Source organism: Salvelinus fontinalis, chromosome 27, assembly GCF_029448725.1.
Source record: "Salvelinus fontinalis isolate EN_2023a chromosome 27, ASM2944872v1, whole genome shotgun sequence".
NCBI lineage: Eukaryota > Metazoa > Chordata > Actinopteri > Salmoniformes > Salmonidae > Salvelinus > Salvelinus fontinalis.
Genome location: NC_074691.1, coordinates 24,901,442 through 24,926,314, shown reverse-complemented (window position 1 = coordinate 24,926,314; position 24,873 = coordinate 24,901,442). Strand labels below are relative to the sequence as shown.

General features: G+C 44.4%; 1 protein-coding gene across 1 annotated transcript; it reads left to right on the top strand.

Moving 5' to 3' along the window:
• The first annotated feature begins 218 nt into the window (after positions 1-218).
• LOC129825341 (tribbles homolog 2-like) lies at positions 219-12,044 on the top strand. The gene is made up of 4 exons (XM_055885363.1): positions 219-381; positions 1,233-1,620; positions 3,938-4,230; positions 9,738-12,044. The coding sequence occupies exons 2-4, from the start codon at positions 1,345-1,347 to the stop codon at positions 10,204-10,206; spliced, it is 1,038 nt and encodes a 345-aa protein (XP_055741338.1). The 5' UTR covers positions 219-381; positions 1,233-1,344; the 3' UTR covers positions 10,207-12,044.
• Positions 12,045-24,873: the final 12,829 nt, after the last annotated feature.

The window sequence follows — 24,873 nt, the reverse complement described above, 5'->3', positions numbered from 1 at the left end:
AGGAAATGTATGTACCCCCCCCCCCCCCCCCCCCCCCCCCCCCACCAATTAACATTAAAGCCATACCAGCCGTGGGTACATTTAGATCCATGTAGTGTACATGCAGCTCACATGACTGCTGTATTACTGTAGAGTAGACGGTAATTGTGTTAGGCATCCGCAGGCAAACCAATGGGGTTCCTCTCTGTATGTGTGTGTATGTGACGTAAGGGAGGCGGGTCGGGGGCAGGTCTGTGTGTAGCCTATGCGTATGTGTGTAAGCGAATGTATGTGTGAGTGTGGAAGCCTATCCGCCAGGCAGTCGGCTCCTGCGCTGAGGAAAGGTGTGTGTTAAGCGGCTGACCTCGCACTGAATGGACTAGCTAGATTTTTCGCAGCCACGTAAGTACACACCACCGCCGGAGAGGATGTCTTGCTGAATCAAGGGAAAGGCCTTGGAAAGTCGGCCATCCTTTACTTCCAGCAGCTGAAACAGCCGGCAAAAGTTCCTTTGGATTCAAAAACGAATTCGTCGCAAAGGACATCCACTTCCGAACACAACAAAGGTCTTTGAATTCTGGATGGTTTTCTCTCCATATTTGGTCGATGGCAATCCCCGAAGCTCGCTGCATGGACATTATGTGTTAAACGAACAAGGACCGTATGACACTGACCTGGTAGCTATAAAGCAATAGTATTGCTTTTGCTATCAAGAATTAATGTTGATTTAAATATAGGCCTACCGTAGTTTGCAACCTCGGTGCGATTTTAACCGCGGTTACTTTGTATCTTCTCTGTCTGCAAGGTATTTTCGGAAACGTGTGATGTAATTCAATGAATTTCAAGTCTAGCGGGGTATTTTTGTGCTTATATTTAATCTAGTAGTGCAATCATCATTACAAAACTGCAATCGGTAGGATTTGAGTGTTTCCTTTGTTGCAAATCGGCGTTGCTGTCTCTCGCACTCTGGTAAAGCGTTTATGCTCAAATTCAGCACTATCATTCGTGCAAAGGGCTGCCGTGCGTCACGGTGCAGTGAACAATGCTTTTGTTTTAGTCCCATGGCTGGGTAGATAAAGGAAACATTGCAAACGTTGTCTTAGAATTGCTTATTTCATTACATGTATTACATATGAGCTCTCCAATAGTAGCCTCGCCTACAGATAGAGTTTGACATAACAAACTTATTACATTGTAATAGGTGCACTTGCAAGGGTAGCACAACATATAATCTAGCTTTATATTTTTTAAAGGGAAGCAACAAACTACAGGACCACTACAACCAATCTATTTACTCAAGTTTACAACCCAAAGTGCCGTCAACGAGAAGACAACCGGATAGTTTGGCAGTATTAGGGAATCCTGATGAACATACAAATATCTAATCCCATCAACATCTCGCGTTATGGGAGATCACGGCACAAAGCGACCGATTTTGAGGAGTTAGGCCTATCTTGCTTGAGGACTACAGAATCCAGCCAGAGTTTCAGTCCTAACCTAGGATCCCCTAGCCCCCCCGAAACACCAGATTCCTCCCACTGTATCTCCTGCATCGGTAACTACCTACTCCTCGAGCCCTTGGAGGGGGATCACGTTTTCAGGGCCGCCCACCTGCACACCGGGGAAGAGCTCGTATGTAAGGTGGGTCCTCTATAAGTGTTTTTATAGGCCATTGAGTTGATTGACGGGCGCATTAGTCATAGAGAGAATGCAGCAGATACATTGTCGCGAACGTTACATCATGAACATTCCATTCATCTCGAGCAGATAACGCTGTAGCCTAACCATAAAACACCATATTTGGTCAATCTACCAGTCCCACACACAGGTTTAATATAGCTAGAATAGAACTGTAGCACTATGATAAACATTAACTTGCTCACAGTACAGCCATCAACACTGAACAAAAATATAAACGCAACATGTAAAGTGTTAGTCCCATGTTTCATGAGTTTAAATAAAACATCCCATAAATGTTCCATATGCACAAAAAATGTGTGTGTGTGGGGGGGGGGGGGGGGGGGGGGGGGGGCTAAGGTGTATTGCTGTCTGTATTGAAGCCCTTTTGTTGGGAAAAACTAATTTGATTGGCTGGACCTGGCTCCCCAGTTGGTCTCGGCCCACCCATGACTGCAACCCTGCTCAATCATGTGAAATCCATAGATTAGGGCCTCATTTACTTATTTAGATTGACTGATTTCCTTATATGAATTGTAACTCAGTAAAATCTTTGAAATTGTTGCATGTTGCGTTTATATTTTTATTCGGTATCGATTGAGCCATAAATATAGGCCTACAGTAGTTACACGTTTATAGCTGTAGGCAATCTGGGTTCGTTTTTGAATGCAAATTACGCACATAATCTCCAACAGGAAATAAATAATGCACTGTATGCTAGCCCATGGAAGTACCCGGTGTTGCTGCGAACTTTGTCTTCTGATATTTTATGCATGAATTGGAAATGGATACGACTGAAAGAGTAATGGAAAAAGTTAATGGAGTGCAAAGCAGGCAGCTCAGTTTGCGCGTGTCTCGAGAGCTGTATGGGTCGTGATGATGTAACGTTGACAAAGGAGTGAGTAATCACGCACCATGCACGCTCCATACTCTCCCAAACTCATAGTACGTATAGCACTACCAACGCCTTTGTTCCTCGTAAAAAATGTTAAGGTTTTCCTCATTCTCCTGTGCTCTGCTTAATTCATTACCAGAATGACACACTATTTCCTACTGTAAATGGATGTTATGTAAAATCTTGTTTAAGTGTTTCTAGTGCAATATGAATATAATACATTTCATTGTAGTTAAATCTCAAACTCTTAATTTTGTTGTTTTTCTTATATACAGTAGCACACACATCACCAAGGGTTTGAAAGATGCAGTAGGCAGATGGCTTTGCAAGTGCTTAGGGCAAATTGAGGTCAACCTTTTGGCCTTTGTTCCCACCCCTGTATGGTACAGTATTAACTTAACTGTACAGTTTGATTATTGGAGCATTGGATACATGTACCATTTTGTACATTAAAATGTTATGAACCTGGCCTGATTAACAGAAATGTTAGGCTAAAAGCACACAGGCCCCACAGGAACACAGTCCTAGAGTATGACCCTAAACTGTGTCACAGTGATAAGAGTAGGCTAGGCCTACGGTCTTTGGCACTGCCACTGCCAGCAAGCTATATATATATATATAGCACAGGAGGTTGGTGTTACCTTAATTGGGGAGGACGGGTTCATGGCTGATTCCGCTCAGTGGAATGCTATCAAGCACATGGTTTCCTTGTGTTTGATGTCATTCCATTTGCTCCATTCCAGCCATTATTATGAGCCGTCCTCCCATCAGCAGCCTCCACTGACAAAGAAAAACCCTTGAATGAGTAGGTGTTCTAAAACTTTTGACCAGTAGTGTGTACTTTCCTTTTTACTGCCGAGCAACATCAAAGATACATTTGTAATCTCAGAATTCACAGTTTACTACCAATGTGTATTAGTAGACCCCAGCTACAATTGTAGACCTTGAGAAGCACATGCACACACACAATGCAGGGTGAGACAGAGCCTGCTGCTCTCTATCTGTTTATGTACTTGGGTAATGGCGGCGAAGTTACAGAATCTTCACATTCAGATAGAAAAGTATGCAGATTATGGAATGGTCACCATGTAGCTCTATGGTTTTACCTTTCTATCTGCAGCAGCGTTCTAAATGTTGCAGCCCATGGAATTAACATTGGTCTAAAGGTTCTGGAGCCCTGGGGGGGTGTAGGCATGTTCAGTAAGGTGAAGCGCTCAGAACTTGGAGAATTATAGAGTTTACACGATTCCCTATTCTACACGATGATAGACAATCACATCCGTTCTAGTCTACACAATGTGCTGAACAATGACTATCATCTCCATTGGATACTAAACTCTCTCCCTCCCTTTCTACCCCCCTCTCTCTCTCCCGCCGCCTCTCCAGGTGTTTGAGATAGGCATTTACCAGGAGTCCCTGGCGGTCTACTTCTCCCTGGGCAGACATGAGCACATCAACCAGGTGGTGGAGGTCCTGCTGGGGGAGAAGCGGGCCTACGTCTTCTTCGAGAGGAGCCACGGAGACATGCACTCCTTCGTCCGTACCTGCAAGAAGCTGCGTGAGGACGAGGCCGCCAGACTCTTCCGTCAGATAGCCTCAGCAGTGGCACATTGCCATGACAACGGCGTGGTCCTCCGGGACCTCAAGCTGAGGAAGTTTGTCTTCAGGAATGAGGACAGGTGAGGAAGGGGACAGAGTGAGGAGGGGTGATGGATGGGAGGGGAAGAAAGGAATGAGTCTCTCACCTTATGCTCTTTGTAAATAGATATGAGTGTACATAACCCTATAGTAACTCTTTACATGAAGTTACACTGTGTAGTAGTGTAACGGATGTGAAATGGCTAGCTAGTTAGCGGGTGCGCGCTAGTAGCATTTCAATCAGTTACGTCACTTGCTCTGAGACTTAAGTAGTGTTGCCCCTTGCTTTGCAAGGGCCGTGGCTTTTGTGGAGCGATGGGTAACGCTGCTTCGTGGGTGACTGTTGTCGATGTGTGCAGAGGGTCCCTGGTTCGCGCCCGTGTCGGGGCGAGGGGACGGTTTAAAGTTATACTGTTACATTGGTGCCGTGACCCGGATCACTGGTTGCTGCGGAAAAAGGAGGAGGTTGAAAGGGGGGTGAGTGTAACGGATGTGAAATGGCTAGCTAGTTAGCGGGTGCGCGCTAGTAGCATTTCAATCAGTTACGTCACTTGCTCTGAGACTTAAGTAGTGTTGCCCCTTGCTTTGCAAGGGCCGTGGCTTTTGTGGAGCGATGGGTAACGCTGCTTCGTGGGTGACTGTTGTCGATGTGTGCAGAGGGTCCCTGGTTCGCGCCCGTGTCGGGGCGAGGGGACGGTTTAAAGTTATACTGTTACAGTAGCACTGTAATTACTACAGTAAAATATTGTTTTAACATAGTTACGGAGTTGAGTAGTTTATATTTAGATCAGAGGTTACCATATTGAAGGTACCCAATATAACTAGGAGTACACACACACAAATGTGACTTGGGGACAACCAGGGTGACTGCTGGATACAGATCAGGGCCCATGCCAGCTAGCCGAACTGCTGTTAAACTGGTGGACAGTGACAGCAGAGATGCCAGGATTAGATCTGTCTGACAGATGTTCAATTAGAGTGGGATTTACCATGTAAGGCTGTGACACAGAGTAATGGATCAGTGCTCCAGACATCTGCTCGAGCAGGGTTTAGTATATACAGACCCCTGGTGGTGGACTGTTGATGTTGCAGCCTATTAGGTGCAAACAGAATCAATATAGGTTTTATAACCTCTTATGCTGCAGAGATAAAAGCGAATTAATCAGACCAACATTTCTGTGTGTTCCACATTTATCATTATAATGTTTCAGGAGAACACTGATAAAAACATAGTCTAATGCTGCTTTTTTAACTGGCTCTGTCAAAGCAAGCATTTGCTGTTACCGGGGAGATCTGAGCCTGTTCGCCACCTCATTCAGCCTGGCACTGACTGAATGCTCTTTATCTCAATGCCCCAGCCTAGACACACAATGACCTAAGGTCAGCTTGGTGTGCTCTCCTCCAATGGTTAAGGTTACATTTGGTGAAGGGCCAGCTGATCCTAGATCTATGCAGGACCTCATTCTGCTCCTATGGCAGAAGTCCAACATTGTATCATGGAAATAGCTGTTCTATCATTCAGTCTACAGTAGCAGCCAATGTGTGGTGTTCAATGTAGGCCTACATTCCATGAGACTATAGGAAAAAAACATACAGGGCTGGACATTAACCTGCTTATCCACTTGTCTATCAGACAAGGAGGTGACTGAACATGTTGTTGTGTTGTTTGATGCAAGAAACCACTTTACAAAATGAAATGCGTTATTATTCTCATACCATTATTACAGAGAATAAGACAAATTATGATTGGCTACTTAGCTTATTCAAGCCTGTCTCAAAATACAACACTGCCCCTTTAAGACAAAAAAAAGCTCTTCACCTGACTCGCTTTTCAAAGAAATGTACACGTTTTGTGCTCTTGTAGGAAGCAATCACTCCCCTATTGCTGACTACAAATTATATATCTGGGCTAATAACTCACTAGCTAGCAAAGGATATTAACAAAATGTTCACACGTGGCTACGTGCAGCTCTCACTTTGATCTCAAAACAAGCGCATCTACTCACGACCGCTCATGCTGTAAACACAATCCAGTTCAAAGTAAATGGCACAGATCCATATATTGTTATGGTCTATTTGATTATAGGCCTACTGCAGCTCTGATTGGTTATGTCGCTACAGTTTGTGTAGAGTACGGGCTGAATAATGCATGTCAATTCAATAAAATCCTATTCCGATGTGTTCTGCCTACAACAAAATCTCTTGCATAGTTAGTTTTGTTTCAGTATTATGCATTGAAAGTGGCTAATATTGCGTTGATTCGATCACAATTGCCACAGTAAAGGGAACGTTGATAGTGTTAAGGAAAACTCTAGAACAGTGGTCACCAACCTTTTCTGAGTCAAAATGCAAGCCGAGATCTATCTCTCAGATTTGTTTTTAACATTACTTAAAAAGACATACACCTATGCAACATTGCCCAATTAAAAACTGTACTGTCGTAATGTTTGTGCTGTAAGTTATAGGCCCAATACATTATGACTGCATCCTGGCTTTCCTTCAATTGCCCTGCCAATGCATTGTTGTTCGGGACATTTTTTTTAAATGATATACTTTTTTTTGAGGTAGGCTTTATGATCACACCGTTAATAGATCTGTTGTTGTATTACTTGTGAGGCACAGCTGAGTGAGCATACATTTAAATAATTAACTTTTCATTTTTATTTTACTGGGTTGATGGGGCATACATCTGATGGTCAGTCTCAGCGGTCCGTCTCTCAACATCCCTCTGCTCTCCCTTTCCTCCACTAACACTGACCAAAAAGGGACACTGTCTTCCAGCTGATGGCAAAACTCGAGTTGCACCGCATTATTTCTGCCTCATGCACAAATTCACTATGAGAAAAGGGAAATATTCCTCAATATTAAAAAAGACCCAATCTGCTAATAATAACATTGCAGGCCTATAGATACACTTTCCTACTCATTCATTACTGCTGCAGTGCTTGTTGTAGCGCTGAGTGGAAATAGGAAGAATGCGCATTTTATGGTTTATACAAGTGTTGAATACAAAGAGTTAACAGTGCTGAGTAAGAACTTAAACATTAACTTACACATAAAAACAGCAGCTCTTTGATGTATTCATTGACAGTCTCTCTCTAGTCATGGTTTTCAATGTTTTGAAATCTCACATCATCAACTTTGCTGTAGTTTTCTTTTATGCCTGCTATGTTACTGCAGACACAGTAATCTGTGGTGCACAGTAAGCCTATAGTGCACTTGATTTGCTCTCTGGGCCCGCCGGGAAGGTAGAGTTTGTACCTTCAGACACATGAAATGGTTCAGAATGGCAACAGTTCACCTACCCAGCTCGCAGGGCAGCTGAATCGGGTGCACCTACCGCCAACAGCCCGAAGAAGAAAATAAAGGAATCCAAGGCTTTATCGTTGGGTTTTTTACAGAAATGTTTGCCAATCGACTAGAAATGGCTTGGAGATCGACGTGACCAGTGCTCTAGAAAGTTGAGTGAAGTTGAATCTCGTGCTTCTCTATGTGGGCTGATATTTCTGCGCGGCAGTCCCTGGGAGCTGCGCGACGATCTCGGGGCGCGGGCGCAGTTTAGAGGAAAAATTCCCTGTATCTTTGTGAATTTGTGGCAGTGTCACCCTCTGGCTCTGCTCATGGAAAAGGGAAGCTGAGCTGACTACCACACTTATCTAATAACAGTCTAACGACCTTGGCTGCCATGACAGGACCTACCAGGGTGGGATGTCAAACCCTCCACTGAATGATTGATGGGGGCAGAGGGGGGTTAGGAGAGAAATTGTGGGGTTGGGAGTCAGGGTCTAGGGGTGCATCTAATTCTAAGTGGCGTTCTTCCTCTCCTCCTATCCTTATATCTTCTCCTGCATCCGCACCGATCTGAAAACAAGCTAGCACGAGATTTTAACATTTTGTAAAAGTTGAAAGCAGTGGTAGGCTACCGAGAATCTGCTTCACCTATCCAGCGCTTTCGAATCAGTGCAGATGAAGGAAAGGAGACGAGGAGTGGAGAGGAAGCCATTTCAGGCTATTCAGAGCCACCCTAGCCAAAAGCCAAGTCCCAGAGCTTCAGTGAGTGGAAGGCCAGAGAAGGGAGAGAGGGAGAGAGAGAGAGAGAGGCTACCCGGTAAGGTGATATGGCCACAGCAGTTTATGGTGACAGACTGGGCGACCTGCTTATGTCATCATGGCTGGATTGACCTATCACTGCCTCCCAGGAAAGGTTATAGGTCATAGGTCATACTGGCTGGGAATCCACTGCAGTGTCAGCCAGGAGAGATCTGGAATCCAGCCTTCTACAAGCACTGTCGTTGGTGTTCTAATTAATTTTTAACATCATTATGTGGGTCATACTTAACATGAGATGCTATGTAAGCAGTATTAAGAATTATGTCAGCCCCACTATCCTAATGGCTGCTTAGAGAGATTGCTGACTTCTATGTTGCATGTAGCTCTGTCAGTGATATTTACTAACAGGCTGCTTACAAAGGTTTCTAGCGGCAATGCATTGATTGAATACTCCGAACTATCTGAAATCAAACAAGTGAACCGGACGGTACAAAATCCCATAATTAACAGAAAGTCAAGCCGTAGCAAAAATCAGTGCATGTGTGCGTGTCACAGACAGTAAAGAGATATTTTCTGAATAGGCATTAGCCAGTGCTGCAGCTCTGCTCTGCTCTTCTCCTCCTCAATTAAAATGGATGAAGTATGTGTGTGTGTGTGTGTGTGTGTGTGTGTGTGTGTGTGTGTGTGTGTGTGTGTGTGTGTGTGTGTGTGTGTGTGTGTAACAGCCCCTCACACTTCCACAGACACACACTCACACACAGATGGAGACACTTTAGGCGGCGCTTCATAAGTGTCCCTTTCTCATCATCTGTGTGTACCCTGGGCCACTCCAGAGCCCTCATCAGTCACGATGTCCCTGAACAACCCATCATTATGATCAGCAGCTTTCACAAAACCATGGCTGTGATGGTCTGCTTTGAAAAGAGACTTCATGGTTCTCTGTTAAAAGGCACTGATGATGATAAGGCTTTTGAGTTTTGATTCCCATTTTCAAACTGTTCTTACTGCACGCTGACTCAAGGCCGCTGAACTGAAGTCTTCCATAATGGTTGCTCTTTGTTGGGCTGGAGAGGTCTATTGAATCAGCTGGGTTATTTATAGGCTGATGCATGCTGGCTGGCTAGCTGCACTGCTCTTATCACTGTGAATGGAAATGTTAGATGTACTGTAAGCCCCAGGCATTATGTGCTCTACTTCATTTAATGTCGAAAGCTATGGATCTAAAACATACGGATGATGTCCATCACAGTGAATTACAATGCCCTCCCACTAGAAGAGGGCAACCGCTTACTGTAATCTTGAACCATGCGGCAGTAGCATTTCTATACTCACAATGTTCTTTTGATTTTATGGACAGACTCAATTAAAATTAGAAAATGGGTCATTGTCCATTGATTTAACATATTGGTTATATAATTTTTGTATTTAGTCATCCTCCTGTAATAAGAGGATTCTGGGTATTAATATTTGTTTGTTGTCTGTTCTTGTCTCCCTCCAGGAGCCTTGTGAAGCTGGAGAGCCTAGAAGACACCTACATCCTGGAGGGCAATGATGACTCTCTGTCAGAAAAGCATGGCTGCCCTGCCTACGTCAGCCCCGAGATCCTCAACGCCAGCGGCAGCTACTCAGGCAAGGCGGCCGACGTCTGGTCCCTGGGCGTCATGCTCTACACCATCCTGGTGGGCCGCTACCCCTTCCACGACGTAGAACCCAGCTCCCTGTTCAGTAAGATCCGCCGGGGCCACTTCAGCATCCCAGAGAACCTGACGCCCAAGGCCAAGTGTCTGATCCGGAGTATCCTCCGCCGAGAGCCCGCAGAGCGCCTCACGTCCCGGGAGATCCTGGAGCACCCCTGGTTCTTATCCTCCGGGGCAGCAGGTGGCGCTATGGTCCAGGGGAGAGGGGAGCAGGAGCAGACTGTGCCCGAGGTGAACATGGAGGAGGAGCTGGATCAGTTCTTCAGCTGAGAAGACAGGAAACGGAGCACAAAGGGAGGACTACGCCACAGAGCGGAACAAACGCGACACGCTCTGAAAGAGCCTAAAGGTAGATTAGTTGTTTAGCAGGTGAAACATTGTCACTCACAGAAAAGGTGTATCCATCTTTTTTTCTTTCCATTTCATGGAAAACCAACCTCGAGGCAGAGCCAGGTGGCGAATGGTGTATTAACATAATTGGGGGCGGGACTTCTGTTAAGAGGAGTTGCCGCCACTGGACATGCAAGTCACAAACAATGTAGCAAACCTTATCTTTTGTTGTTCGTTTTTTTAAAGTGGTGCTTTTAAAAGTAGAGACATACGCCATGTTGTGACGCTACAGAAAGCACGAAGGGACAAAAACCTCAGCCAAGGAGAACAAGAACACCACTCCTCTATGCGCTCTCACACACCCAGGTAGAAGTTACCCACTAACCAAAGATCTAGGATCAGATCACATAACCCTCAATCCTCACCTTAACCATTATGAGGATTAAACAATATCTGACCCTGGAACTGTGGTCAGGGCCAACTTCTACCTCCTCTGTTCCAACAATCATCAGGACAGATGACCTCATTTTTGTTTTGTCACTCAGTGTTTGTCTCTCATTACCTAACATGACCTTTGAACCTAGCTTATAAAGCTCTTTCATTGACATACAAGACGGATACTAAACTATTTTATGTCTTCAGAAACGTGTGTACTTCATCATCTTTTTCTGTGTAGATTTATTTCTCTCTCCCACTCATCATGTGCATTTCTTTAAAAAAACTATCTTCCACCACCATCAATTTGTCATTTAATAATAAGGCTATGTTTTAAGTCTGATATCACCTTGTTGTATTAAGCTATTCCATTAAATTATTAATGCTGCTTTGATATCTTCTGCTTAACCTTAATTTGTAACCTCCCTCTCTCGTTATGCCTCCACGAATGGCATAATGCACTTGATTTGTTTAGGTTAGGTTAGGTTAGGTTAGGTGAACAATCAATTCCACCTCTCTAGACTCGCTTTCTCTATTTAAGTTTAGATTTTCATTTGTAGGAGAGGAAAACTTAACATTTTATTTAAATTGTAACAACTATATAAATATAAATATATATATATTTAAAAAAACAAAACATTGCAGGGTTTTTCTTTTTCAGAGATTCCTTTTTCATGTATATTAAAGGCAATAGTTTGGACACAGGACATGTGCGATGGGGAAAAAGTCTGTCCAAAGTTTTTAGAAATAAACAATTAAACTTTTGTGCCAGTATTTCTCTGCCCCCACCACCCATGCCAACTTCGGTCACCCCTTAATATATTTGATTTTGAACTTGACACCAGTTATTAAACAATACTATTAGAGTAACATGGTCTGCAGTAGCCCATGTTAATTTTCTACTGCCTGCATAGGTCCTGTAAAACTGTCCTGTTCTGAATGGGTACCAGTGGACATGTTTTGTCGTATCTCAATGTTACTTGAATTTGTGTTTTTATTAACTAGTCCTTGGCATGCACCCTATGAATGCTATAGCCTGCCTAGCAGGGTGAAACAAAATAACCTTTTTTTATAAAAGTCAAAACACAAGTGAAAATGTTATTGGAAATGTGCTATTTTGAGTCACTTTTAAAACAGACTATTGCTTTTATTTTGTTTTGTAGAATGAGCTGCCCTTATTTGCATTGGTGCTGATTTGGTGCTAATGCTTAAGAAGTCCTCTTGTTTTTGTTTGGAGGGGAGTGGTGCATGGTGGGAATTCTGCCTCGGATGTTCTGATTGTAAAATGTAACAGATTTTGGTGTTTTGTCCAAATTTATTCAGTAAATAAATTGTGAACTGCACATTTGGTTTGATTATTCTCTTAGCACACCTTAGATATGGATTCTTCATAACATTAGGCCTCTGTATAATTTTACACAAGCCCACTTATGGTTATTATAAAGTGTTTTCTATCAGGGAATTCATCATGTCTAAAAAAAAAAAATGCTCAGGAAGGCCTCTGTGATAACATCTTCATTTTGCTGGAGGACAGTATAGTATGACCACTTCATACATCTTTGGCTGAGGAGCACCTAAACACACTCCAGAATGTCTCAATGCTTTGTCTCGATCGTTATAATGAGTGGACCAAGATGCAGCGTGGTATGGTTCCATCCTCTTTATTATGAAGTGAAACTCAAAGAAAACAATAAATGCAAAACGAAACGTGACGCTGCTATAGTGCTCACAGGCAACTATACATGGTCAAGATCCCACAAAGCACAATGGGGAAATGGCTGCCTAAATATGATCCCCAATCAGAGACAACGATAAACAGCTGCCTCTGATTGGGAACCATTTATTTATTTATTTTTTTTTTTACCGTTATTTTACCAGGTAAGTTGACTGAGAACACGTTCTCATTTGCAGCAACGACCTGGGGAATAGTTACAGGGGAGAGGAGGGGGATGAATGAGCCAATTGTAAACTGGGGATTATTAGGTGACCATGATGGTTTGAGGGCCAGATTGGGAATTTAGCCAGGACACCGGGGTTAACACCCCTACTCTTACGATAAGTGCCATGGGATCTTTAATGACCTCAGAGAGTCAGGACACCCGTTTAACGTCCCATCCGAAAGACGGCACCCTACACAGGGCAGTGTCCCCAATCACTGCCCTGGGGCATTGGGATATTTTTTAGACCAGAGGAAAGAGTGCCTCCTACTGGCCCCCCAACACCACTTCCAGCAGCATCTGGTCTCCCATCCAGGGACTGACCAGGACCAACCCGGCTTAGCTTCAGAAGCAAGCCAGCAGTTGTATGCAGTGTGGTATGCTGCTGGCCATACCAGGCCAACATAGATCATTAATCACCTATATAACCCACCCTAGTCACTGTCACACCCCAACCAACATAGAGAATAAACAGCTCTCTATGGTCAGGGCATGATATGCTTAAAGGAAATGACAACACAAAACCACAATTTTGATATTTGTTTAATTAGTCCACTGTTGATACAGTCCAAAAATGTTTTGCATGTCAATAATCAAGTTTTCAAGATATAAAACTTTCAAAATACAGAGTGTCACTATATGATAATTTTTGAGTGGTAAGCTTCTTTGAAGGAGAAGTTTACCCAAAATCCAGAAACCCAAAATCCAGAAACTCCAGAAATGAAAAATGTGTTAATTTCCACCTAAAACATTTGAGATTAATTGATATCATTATTTTATGTAGCTGACTACCATAGCAGCGGAGCTGGTGCGAAAGTTGATAGAGTTAGGTCTACAGCAGGTAAAGATAGTTCTGCAAAGGGAGAAAAAGAGATGTCAGCAAGAACAAGCCAGTGTTCAGTCCCTGGCTGCACTTTATACAGGAAATCAAGGGAAGAAGGCACCAAATGTCACTATTTTCTGGTAAAAGATACGGAGGGATGCAGAAGATGGTTAGTAGCAGTTTGAAATGGTAAATATGATGTAAATACTCCTGCAGCCAACCTTGCATCGCTGCTTGTGTGTAGCAAGTGCCTCAGCAACAATGCATATGAACGAGATGGTCAATCTGAAATGATGGGGACAGAAAACTGAAGGATACTAAAAGATACAGCTGTTGCTACTGTATTTCTATGGACTGGATCTGGCGCAGTGCCAAAATACCAAGGCACGTATGAGGAGAGAATACGACAAAGCAAGCTTGTAGCGTAGCCCGATTTTTGACATTTGATGTATTCTTATTGTTATTATCATTGCACCGTGTCATGTAAACATAAAGAGATTCATACCCATTGACTTATTCCACATTTTGTTGTATTGCAGCCTGAATCCAAAATGGATTAAATCTTTTTTTTTCTCACCCATCAACACACAATACCCCATAATGACAAAGTGAAAACATGTTTTTAGATTTTTTTGTAAATGTATTTCAAATGAAATAGAGGAATCTAATTTACCGTCTCTACAGCACTTCACAAAATGTGGCTTTATGGGAGAGAAGCCAGACAGATGCCACTCCTGAGAAAAAGGCGCATGAAAGCACGCCTGGAGTTCGCAAAAAAGCCACGTGAAAGACACAGAGCATGAGGAAAAAGATTTTGTTGTCTTTGGCCCGAATGCAAAGCGCTATGCCTGGAGAAAACCAGTCACAGCTTATCACTTGTTTAACACCATGCCTACCGTGAAGCATGGTGGTGGCTGCATCATGCTATAGAGATGCTTTTCAGCAGCAGGGACAGGGAAACTGGTAAGGATAGAGGGAACAATGAACAGAGCCAAATACAGGCACATCTTTGATGAGAACCTGCTTCAGAGTGCAAACAACCTTAGACTGGGTGAAGATTGACGTTCCAACAGGACAATGACCCCAAGCATACAGCCGAAGCCATGCTGGAATGGCTTCAGAACAAGAATGTGAAAGTCCTTGAGTGGCCCAGCCAAAGCCCAGACTTGAATCCCATTGAACGTCTGTGGAAAGACTTGAAGATTGCTGTTCACCACCGCTCCCCATCTAACATAACAGAGCTTGTGAAAATCTACAAGGAAGAATGGGAGCAAATCCACAAATCCAGATGTGCAAAGCTGATATAGACATACATCAGACAACTCAAACCTCTAATTGCCTCCAAAGTTGCTTCTACAGAGTATTGACTCAGAGGTGTGAATACTTATGTAAATGTGATACTTATGTATTTAATGTTCAAGAAATGTGCAAACATATAGGCCTAGGTGCTCTACAGGTTAGCATATGTTTGCTATGTATTTATGACAGGGGGGTTGAGGGACAATAGACATCATGTCACCTTACATTGCAGAACAGAACATCCCAAAAACATTGTGATACATTAACATAAGCTACATAGTGTTTTGGGCTAATGTGAAAACATAAACCCACTAATGGTCCCGCTCATAGAGGTTGATGATAAGCGACCATTCAATTAAGTAAAGTAGCTAGTTACTCGTTAGATAACTGTCCATTTTGCCCAGCTGGAACAGGCGTGTGTCTCCAATTCGTTTTTGGAATATGCAAAAACTGAGTTTATATGGGCAGCTTAATCCCTGTGGTTGCAAAATGAAAGTAACTGCTCCTCATCATCATTAGGGTCCTCCATTTCTCTAACTTTAAGCATCAGCTGTCAGAGCAGCTTACTGATCACTGTACCTGTACACAGCCAATTTGTAAATAGCACACCCAACTACCTCATCCCCATATTGTTATTTATCCTCTTGCTCTTTTGCACCCCAGTATCTCTACTTGCACATCATCTGCACATCTATCACTCCAGTATTAATGCTAAATTGTAATTATTTCGCCTCTATGGCCTGTTTATTGCCTTACCTCCCTACTCTTCTACATTTGCACACACTGTACATAGAATTTTCTATTGTGTTATTGACTGTACGTTTGTTTATGTGTAACTCTGTGTTGTTCGTTTTGTCACACTGCTTTGCTTTATCTTGGTCAGGTTGCAGTTGTAAATGAGAACTTGTTCTCAACTGTTCTACCTGGTTAAATAAAGGTGAAATAAAATATTATAAAAATTAGCAACAGAGCAGAGTGAGGCCTCCATCCAGAAACGTCATGAGTCACGTGACCCTTTTTTGCAGCTGTTTCAGTACAGCACTAGTGAGAGAGCGGGGGAGAGAGCAAACTCTACTGAACTACTAGTTTCAATGTATGGAATCACGTGGCAATTTCTGGATTTTGGGTAAACATCTCCTTTAAATGCTGAACTCACAGTGTTAAATAAACAGATCTAATAATATCCCAACTAAGCAAAGTGTATTTGACCACAGACAATGCAACACACAATGTTGAGGTTTTCCACCTGTTATACAGTAGGCTAGTTCTCTTCTTCAGATAGTATCCATCTGTAACAGACAAACCTCGTCTCATATAGCCTCTCTCTCAGGAGACAGTTATACCGAACAAACATAACCACTGTCCTCTAAAGTCACAGGTCAGAGAATTCTCTCAGCCTGTTGAGTAGACAGAGGACAGGCAGACATACTACACATTTATAAAATGTTCTCTCTTTCCCAGAGTGCTGCAGCACAGACAGAAGGCACAGTTACTGAGGCGGCTACATTTGGCGGAAGCCCGCTGTCGGATAATCCAACAGATCTAGATTTAAAGGTTTATGGTGCTGGGATCATTTTGTTGTGATCTGAGAGCAGATAAGGACAGAAAGGATATAAACTATTTACCCCTGAATAACATTACAACTGTAACTGTGGTGCCCATCGCCTGGCTGACAGATAGGACAAGTGTAATGAGATATTGAGATGCTTCTACCAGGCAGCACCATTAGTAAGGTCCTTTAGAAAAGTATGATTTTCACATTGTTCCCTCAACAAAACGATCAATTTGCGCTTTGCTATCAGATATGCATGGGATATGTGTGGAAAAATACTGACTTTCATCTCTTAACCTCCTCCTCTCAACTTCGCAGACATTAGAAAAACAATCACACAATCATGTTAAAAGCTCTTCACTAAACCATTTCCTGGTAGTACTCTACCCCTACAAGAGTTCCCAAAATACATTTTCTGTCAATTTCGCCATGGCAATATTTTTGATAGACCACCTGAGATCTCCTTCTTTCTCTGATTGACCTCCTTCTCTCATTGAATCGCACTACAGGAAAGCACTTCACATCTTATTTGTCCCTCCAGTGGTGAACATCATCTGGTGCGTGTGTGTTGTTGTTGTTGGTGGTGCTGCAGCTGTCATGTCGTGCAGAGTAATCCTGATTAATGTCCATCAGATAAAGGAAATCGGGGCAACTGCTGTGGTATAGGCTGCAGATACAGAATCTCTGTCCAGATTAAACATACACAGACAAATGACTCATATGGAATGCCGATACCCTCTTAATCACTTACCTAAGCATCATTGTATGACCATCAATTATTTTTCTAGCAAATAGATTTTTTCCATTGTCAACATTAGAGAATATAAGTATATTGTAGGCTACATTGAGGGTTATGAACTTATTGATGTCCTATAATTGATTACTAGACAAGGTTGGAATTATATTTATAGACAAGCAGAAACCTACAAGTCCTGAAGATGTTCAGGATAATTTCTCACCGGTTTACACAGTGAAGTGCTACCAGCACATGGGTAAAGCATAACTGTGCTACTCTGCTCTCTGCTGGTGACTGTAAAAACTATCATGTTTGGGTTATGTGTTGCCCGTGGTGAATTTCTGAGAAGGTAGCAGCTAGACTCACATCACATGTAGATTCTTCCAGTTTACCAAAAGTAGTTGCATAAACAACAACACTGCATACATACTGCCATACACGTTGTTGGATGGACCTTCTGCAGTTTATATTTCGATGATCCCAGATAGGACAACCTGCTCTAAGAGCATTTCTTATTATTCTGTACGTAAATATGGGACACTCCATTTAGTATGGTATGTTACTTTTTGCATGGTATGTATTAATTGTAAGTGTCCATCACCCATTTTGTATAATATGTAATGTATAACAATTCATATTATATGTTACGAATTTTCAAAATGTAAAATATGTTAGGAATTTGCAAAACGTGTGATATGTTACAAATTCTAGCTAGGTGGCTAGGTGGCTAACGTTCGCTATCTGGCTAATGTTAGCTAGGCTAGGGTATAGGGTTAAGGTTAGGGTTATGGTTATGTTTAGGAGTTAGGTTAAAGGGTTAGGGTAAGGGTTAGCAAAAAGGGTTAAGGTTAGGGTCAGGGAAGGGTTAGCTAACATGCTAAGTAGTTGCAAATTAGCCAAAAAGTAGTAAGTAGTTGAAAAGTTGCTAATTAGCTAAAATGTTAAAGTTGTCCATGATGAGATTCAAACTAACAACCATTGGGTTGTTAGGCATTTGCATTATACACCCACCCATCTACCCATCTACCCTAACCACCCTAAATTCGGTTAACTAAGCATCTGTTTTATGCAGGGGTGAAAGTAGATTTAATTTCTTCCAGGTATGGGACCTCCTGTGTGTGCAAGTGCTTGGCCCTCAAAAATGTATATGCAGCACAGCAGAACTGTACGTTCTGCCGCCCTAGGCGAAACAAACCCCCCGCCTATCCCTGCTAAACTAGAATAGTGTAAAGCAGGGATTGGCAAGAGGTTTGGCCTTGGGGCAATTTTTTTCTCATCTAATAGTCGGCATGCTTATGAATCTAAGTTCTGTTCGATGATGCAGCAGCCGCTCCAAAGCTGATGTCAGCCCGTCTGCCTTTTTAGTTGACTTTCTCCTGCACTCTCTCCCCTTATTAAAAAGTTCATGATTTAAAAAGTCTGTCTCATGACATTGTAATAGGTGTGGTCTCCAGTCTATGGGCTACAGAAAAACATTCATAGGGCACTGTCAGGTTTTGGCTAGGACTATTCAGGTTTTGGTCACTAGATGTCCCCATTGCACCTTTTTGAACCTTTTGTTTTTTTCCCTTCTAGTCATTGTTTTCACCTGTGCCTCATTTCCTTGTAGGTATTTAAACCATTAGTGTCCCTCAGTTCTTTGCTCTGTGTTTGTATGTTAGCACCCAGCCCCAGCCATGCTGTGAACTTATATTTCTCTTGTTGGATTTTCCAGAGGTTCTCTGGTTTTGTTCTTGTTTATTTTTTATTAGTCTTCTGAGGTTTGTTTTTTCCCCTGCTGTTCTTACCACTTTGTGGATTTTCTTTGTATTTTGGAGGATATCCATTTTTTCTCTTGGCTTTTCTTTTGACGTTGTGGATTTATATTTTTGCCTGAAGATCTTTTACTTTGATTAAACCACCGTTTCTAGTACTGCTGTGTCTGCCCCATCTTCTGGGTTCTGCCGACTATTAGTGACTGTTTCTCACACCGGGTCCTGACAGAAACACAGAGCCATTAAAATGAACCCAGAGGCAGCCAGTACCCAGGATTTTTTTTCAATGCTGTCCCACCATGAGGGGACTGTCCAACGTCACAAAGCTGCTCTGGTTCAGCAAGAGGCCTTAATGGCTAGACATTCTCAACTTCTGTCGGAGATGCTGACTTCCTTAAAGCAGATGTCTGATCGACTTTCCCCGGCAACCGCGTCTGCTCCAGTACATCAGATTCAAGTGCCCATGGCAGTTATCCCCCTGGCTGAACCTCGTCTGCCACCTCCCCAACGGTTCTCAGGTGATCCGAGTGTTTGTAAGGGGTTTTTCACCCAATGTTCTCTCTCCTTCGAGCTGCAACCCTCGTCATTTCCCACCGACCGGTCCAAGATAGCATATATCATCACCCTGTTGTCGGAAAAAGCCCTGCTGTGCCAGCTACTCTACCTTTGCTGAAGAATTCAAGCGAGTGTTTCAAGGTCCTACCAGCGGCCCTGACTCAGCCAAACAGCTCCTGACTATCCGCCAAGGACGGCGCAGCGTGACGGACTATGCCATCCAGTTCCGCACGGTGGCAGCAGCGAGTGGCTGGAACGACGAGGCGCTCACAGCGTGCTTTTTGAAGGGTCTTTCCGACACCATCCAAGATGAACTGGCCACTCGGGAACCACCGGACAATCTCGAGTCCCTTATCAAATTGGCCTCACGCATAGACCAGCGTCTGAGAGAGAGAGAGCTCAACCGTAGACCTCTCACCCTAGCTCCTATCGGTCCCAGCTCCGAGTCTCCACCTTTATCCTCGCTGGCTCCACCGGAACCCATGCAGGTTGGACGCATCTCCCAGGCTGAGAGAGCCCGCCGGATGAGGGAGTGATGCTGTCTATATTGCGGCTAACCGGGCCATTTCCGCTCCACGTGTCCCGGGCTCCAGGGAAAACGCACTCTCCCGTGCAGGCCTGGGAGGACTCTAACGGGAAACATAACCTCCTCCCATCCATCCAACTCCCGCCTGCTCATTCCAGTTACCCTTTCCTGGGACAACCACGAGCTTTCTCTTCAAGCCTTGGTAGACTCTGGAGCCGCAGGTAACTTCAAGGATGGTGTCTGGGCGAAGGAGAATGGCGTTCCCTCTGAACCGCTAAGTGACCCCATAAGGGTTACTACGTTGGATGGAAGCCCTTTGGGATCTGGACTTGTCACTCGTGTCACTACCCCCTTGTGACTTTCAGTTTCCCAACACCAGGAAGTGATGAACTTTCATCTGATCTCCTGTTCCGAGTTCCTTCTCGTCCTTGGATACCCCTGGCTTCCCAGCCAAAACCCTCACATCGACTGGTCTGTGGGCACTATCAAGCAGTGGGGTCCTACGTGCCAAGCCACTTGTATCTTCCCGAGTTCCCCGAGTTCCCCTCCCGAGTCTCTAGAATCCATCGACCTGTCCCGAGTCCCTGAGTGTTACCATGACCTCAAACCGGTATTTAGCAAACAGAGGGCCACCAGACTACCACCCCATAGACCTTACGATTGCCCCATCGACCTGTTTCCGGGCACCTGCCCTCCCAGGGGTCGGATCTTTTCCCTATCTCCTCCCGAACGAGCTGCTATGGATACCTACATCAAGGACGCTCTGGCAGCAGGCCTCATGCGTCCATCCACCTCGCCGGCGGGAGCAGGGTTTTTATTTGTGGCCAAGAAAGACGGTGGATTACGTCCTTGCATCGACTACCGGGGACTCAATGCCATAACCGTCCGTAACCGCTACCCGCTACCCCTTATGGCCACAGCCTTTGAGCTGCTCCAGGAAGCAGTTGTCTTCACTAAGCTTGACCTGCATACCATCTCGTGCGGATCAGACCCGGTGACGAGTGGAAGACCGCTTTCAACACGCCTACTGGTCACTACGAATACTTGGTGATGCCCTTCGGCCTGACCAACGCCCCGGCTGTGTTCCAAGCGCTCATAAACGATGTGCTTAGGGATATGCTTAACATCTTCGTGTTTGTTTACTTCGATGACATCCTCATCTTTTCGAGCTCCCTTCAAGAACACACTAAGCATGTCAGACAAGTACTCAAACGCCTCCTTGACAGCCATTTGTACGTTAAGCCGGAAAAATGTGAATTCCCGAGTACAATTCCTGGGATTTGTAGTGGAACCCGGTCGAGTCCAGATGGACCCCAGGAAGGTAGGGGCGGTAGCGGATTGGCCCACCCCCAAGTCCGTTAAGGAAGTTCAGCGTCTCCTGGGCTTCACTAACTTTTACCGCAAGTTCATCAAGAACTTCAGCTTGCTGGCAGCCCCTCTCTCAGCTTTAACCAAGGGTGGCAACGCAAGGTTTCTGTGGGGAGAAGAAGCTGAGACGGCCTTCCAAGGACTCAAGCAGCGCATCCTCTCTGCTCCCATCCTGGTGGAGGTAGACGCATCAGAGGTTGGTGTTGGAGCTGTCCTGTCTCAGAGGGGTGAAGACAAGAGGCTTCACCCTTGCGCCTTTTTCTCTCACCGGCTTACCCCGGCCGAGAGGAACTACGATGTGGGGGATCGTGAACTCCTAGCGGTTAAGATGGCATTGAAGGAATGGAGACACTGGCTCGAGGGGGCTTCTCAACCGTTTCAAGTGCTTACGGACCACAAAAATCTGGAGTATATCCAGCAGGCGAAGCGGTTGAACTCCAGACAAGCTTGATGGTCTCTTTTCTTCAATCGATTCCAGTTTATCCTCACCTATAGACCCAGGTTGAAGAATCTCAAACCGGACGCCTTGTCACGAGTCTACGCTCCTGCCATTCGAGAAGATACTGACATGCCTGTCCTTCCTGCCGCTAAGATCGTGGCTCCGATCTCGTGGCAAGTTGAGGATACCGTGAAACGAGCTCAAGCCATCGAACCGGGTCCTAAAGGAGGTCCTGCCAATCGGTTGTTTGTTCCCAAGGCAGCGAGGACCCAGGTCCTTCTGTGGGTGCACTCCTCTCGCCTCACCTGTCACCCGGGCGTAGGTCGCACCTTGGAGTTTATCCAGCGTAAGTTCTGGTGGCCCACCATAAAAGAAGACGTTGCCACTTTCATCAAGGCCTGTCCCGTGTGCTGCCAGGGCAAATCTTCTCACCTCCGCCCTCAAGGACTCCTTCACCCTTTATCTATTCCCCACCGACCCTGGTCCCATATATCATTGGACTTTATTACTGGCCTTCCTCCGTCCCATGGTAATACTACTATCCTAGTCATCATCCACAGGTTTTCTAAGGCGGCCAGGTTCGTTCCCTTGACTAAATTACCTTCTGCCAAGGAAACGGCTGAGTTGGTGATTAACCTGTTTGGGCTGCAAGGGGCAGTATTGAGTAGCCAGATAAAAGGTGCCCATTTCAAACGGCCTCGTACTCAATTCTTGCTCGTACAATATGCATATTATTATTACTATTGGATAGAAAACACTATCTAGTTTCTAAAACCGTTTGAATTATTTCTCTGAGTGAAACAGAACTCATTCTGCAGCACACTTCCTGACCAGGAAGTGGAAAGTCTTAAATCGATGCTCTGTTCTTCTTCCTGCCTATAAATGGGCACGAGACCTATTAGTATACATGCACGTCATACACCTTCCCCTGGGTGTCAAGAGGCTGTGAGAGAAGAAATGAGGTGATTATCTTGGTCTGAGATGAAACATATCATCTTGGAATGACGTGTCCCCCATTTTCGGTACTCTGAAGAGCGCGAGGTGGACAGTGGGATTGCCTTTTGTTTAGCTGCCGTTATAGGCGACTACTATATCCGGCTTTGATTTTATTTGATACATGTCACCATATCATCGTAAAGTATGTTTTTTCAATATAGTTTCATCAGATAATTGAAAATTTTTCGGGAGTTTTGCCGTGTTCCGTTCTCTTCCGTTTGTTGACATTGAGAGCGTCGTGCCACTTGGCTAGTGTTCATGCTAAATGAAGAGGGAAAGTTGCCGTTCTAAATCCAAACAACGATTGTTCTGGACAAAGGACACCTTGTCCAACATTCTGATGGAAGATCAGCAAAAGTAAGAAACATTTTATGATGCTATTTCATTTTTCTGTCGTAGTCGTCGGCGCCCAAGTGTTTCTGGCTATTGTGGCAAGCTAATATAACGCTACATTTTTTTTCCGCTGTAAAACACTTAATAAATCGGTAATATTGCCTGGAATCACAAGATGCCTGTCTTTCATTTGCTGTACACTATGTATTTTTCAGAAATGTTTTATGATGAGTAATTAGGTATTTGACGTTGGTGCCTGTAATTATTATGGCTGCTTTCGGTGCAATTTCTGATTGTAGCTGCAATGTAAACTATGATTTATACCTGAAATATGCACATTATTCTAACAAAACATATGCTATACAATAAATATGTTATCAGACTGTCATCTGAAGTTGTTTCTTGGTTAGTGGCTATTTATATCTTTATTTGGTCGAATTTGTGATAGCTACTGATGGAGTAAAAAACTGGTGGAGTAAAAAAAGTGGTGTCTTTTGCTAACGTGGTTAGCTAATAGATTTACATATTGTGTCTTCCCTGTAAAATATTTTTAAAATCGGACATGTTGGCTGGATTCACAAGATGTGTACCTTTCATATGCTGTATTGGACTTGTTAATGTGTGAAAGTTAAATATTAAAAAAATATATATTTTGAATTTCGCGCCCTGCACTTGAAGTGGCTGTTGTCATATATGTACCGACGCCGGGCTGCAGCCATAAGAAGTTAACCATGTGTTCCGAGTCTTCGGCATTCCGCAAGATATGGTTTCCGACAGAGGTCCCCAGTTCGCCTCAAGGTTTTGGAAGGCCTTCTGCCAACTCATAGGGGCCACTGGCAGTCTATCTTCAGGGTACCGTCCGGAGTCCAACGGCCAAACCGAGAGGATGAATCAAGAGCTGGAAACCACCCTAAGATGTATGGTCTCCAACAACCCATCCACATGGTCGTCCTTCATGGTTTTGGCCGAGTACGCGCACAACACCTTGTGCTCCTCCTCCACTGGTATGTCCCCGCACGAGTGTCAGTTTGGCTATGCTCCTCCATTGTTCCCGGACCAGGAGGCAGAAGTCAGAGTGCCTTCAGCCTTGAGGTTCATCAGACGCGGTCGGCTTACGTGGAAGAAGGCCCGTCTTAATCTTCTGCGTTCCTCACAGCGGTACCAACAACAAGCCAACAGACGTCGCCGTCCCGGGCCTACCCTGCGCCTCGGTCAGAGTGTATGGCTCTCAACTAAGAATTTACCGCTACGGGTGGAGTCTCGCAAGCTGTCCCAGAAATTCATCGGTCCCTTTAAGGTTGCCAGGAGGGTGAACCCCGTTACTTTTCGCCTGCACTTACCCAGATCCTTTAAGATTAATCCCACGTTTCACATTTATTTATTGAAACCTGTTGTTTTTTCACCCCTTATCCCGGCAGGCAGACCTCCGCCCCGTGTCATCGGAGGCCAGTCGGCTTATACCGTCCATCGGATACTGGATTCCCGCCGGGTGCAGCGGTCCTGGCAGTATCTGGTGGACTTGGAAGGCTACGGTCCCGAGGAGCGCTCCTGGGTTCCTGCCAAAGACATACTGGACCCTGACCTTATTCGTCAGTTCAGGGCCCTCCACCCTGAGAAGGCTGGTAGGAAAGTCAGGAGCCATTCCTAGGAGGGGGATTCTGTCAGGTTTCGGCCAGGATTGTTCAGATTTTGGTCACTAGATGTCCCCATTGCACCTTTTTGAACCTTTTGTTTTTTCCCTTCTAGTTATTGTTTTCACCTGTGTCATTTTCTTGTAGGTATTTAAACCATTCGTTTCCCTCAGTTCTTTGCTCTGTGTTTGTATGTTAGCACCCAGCACCAGCCATGCTGTGA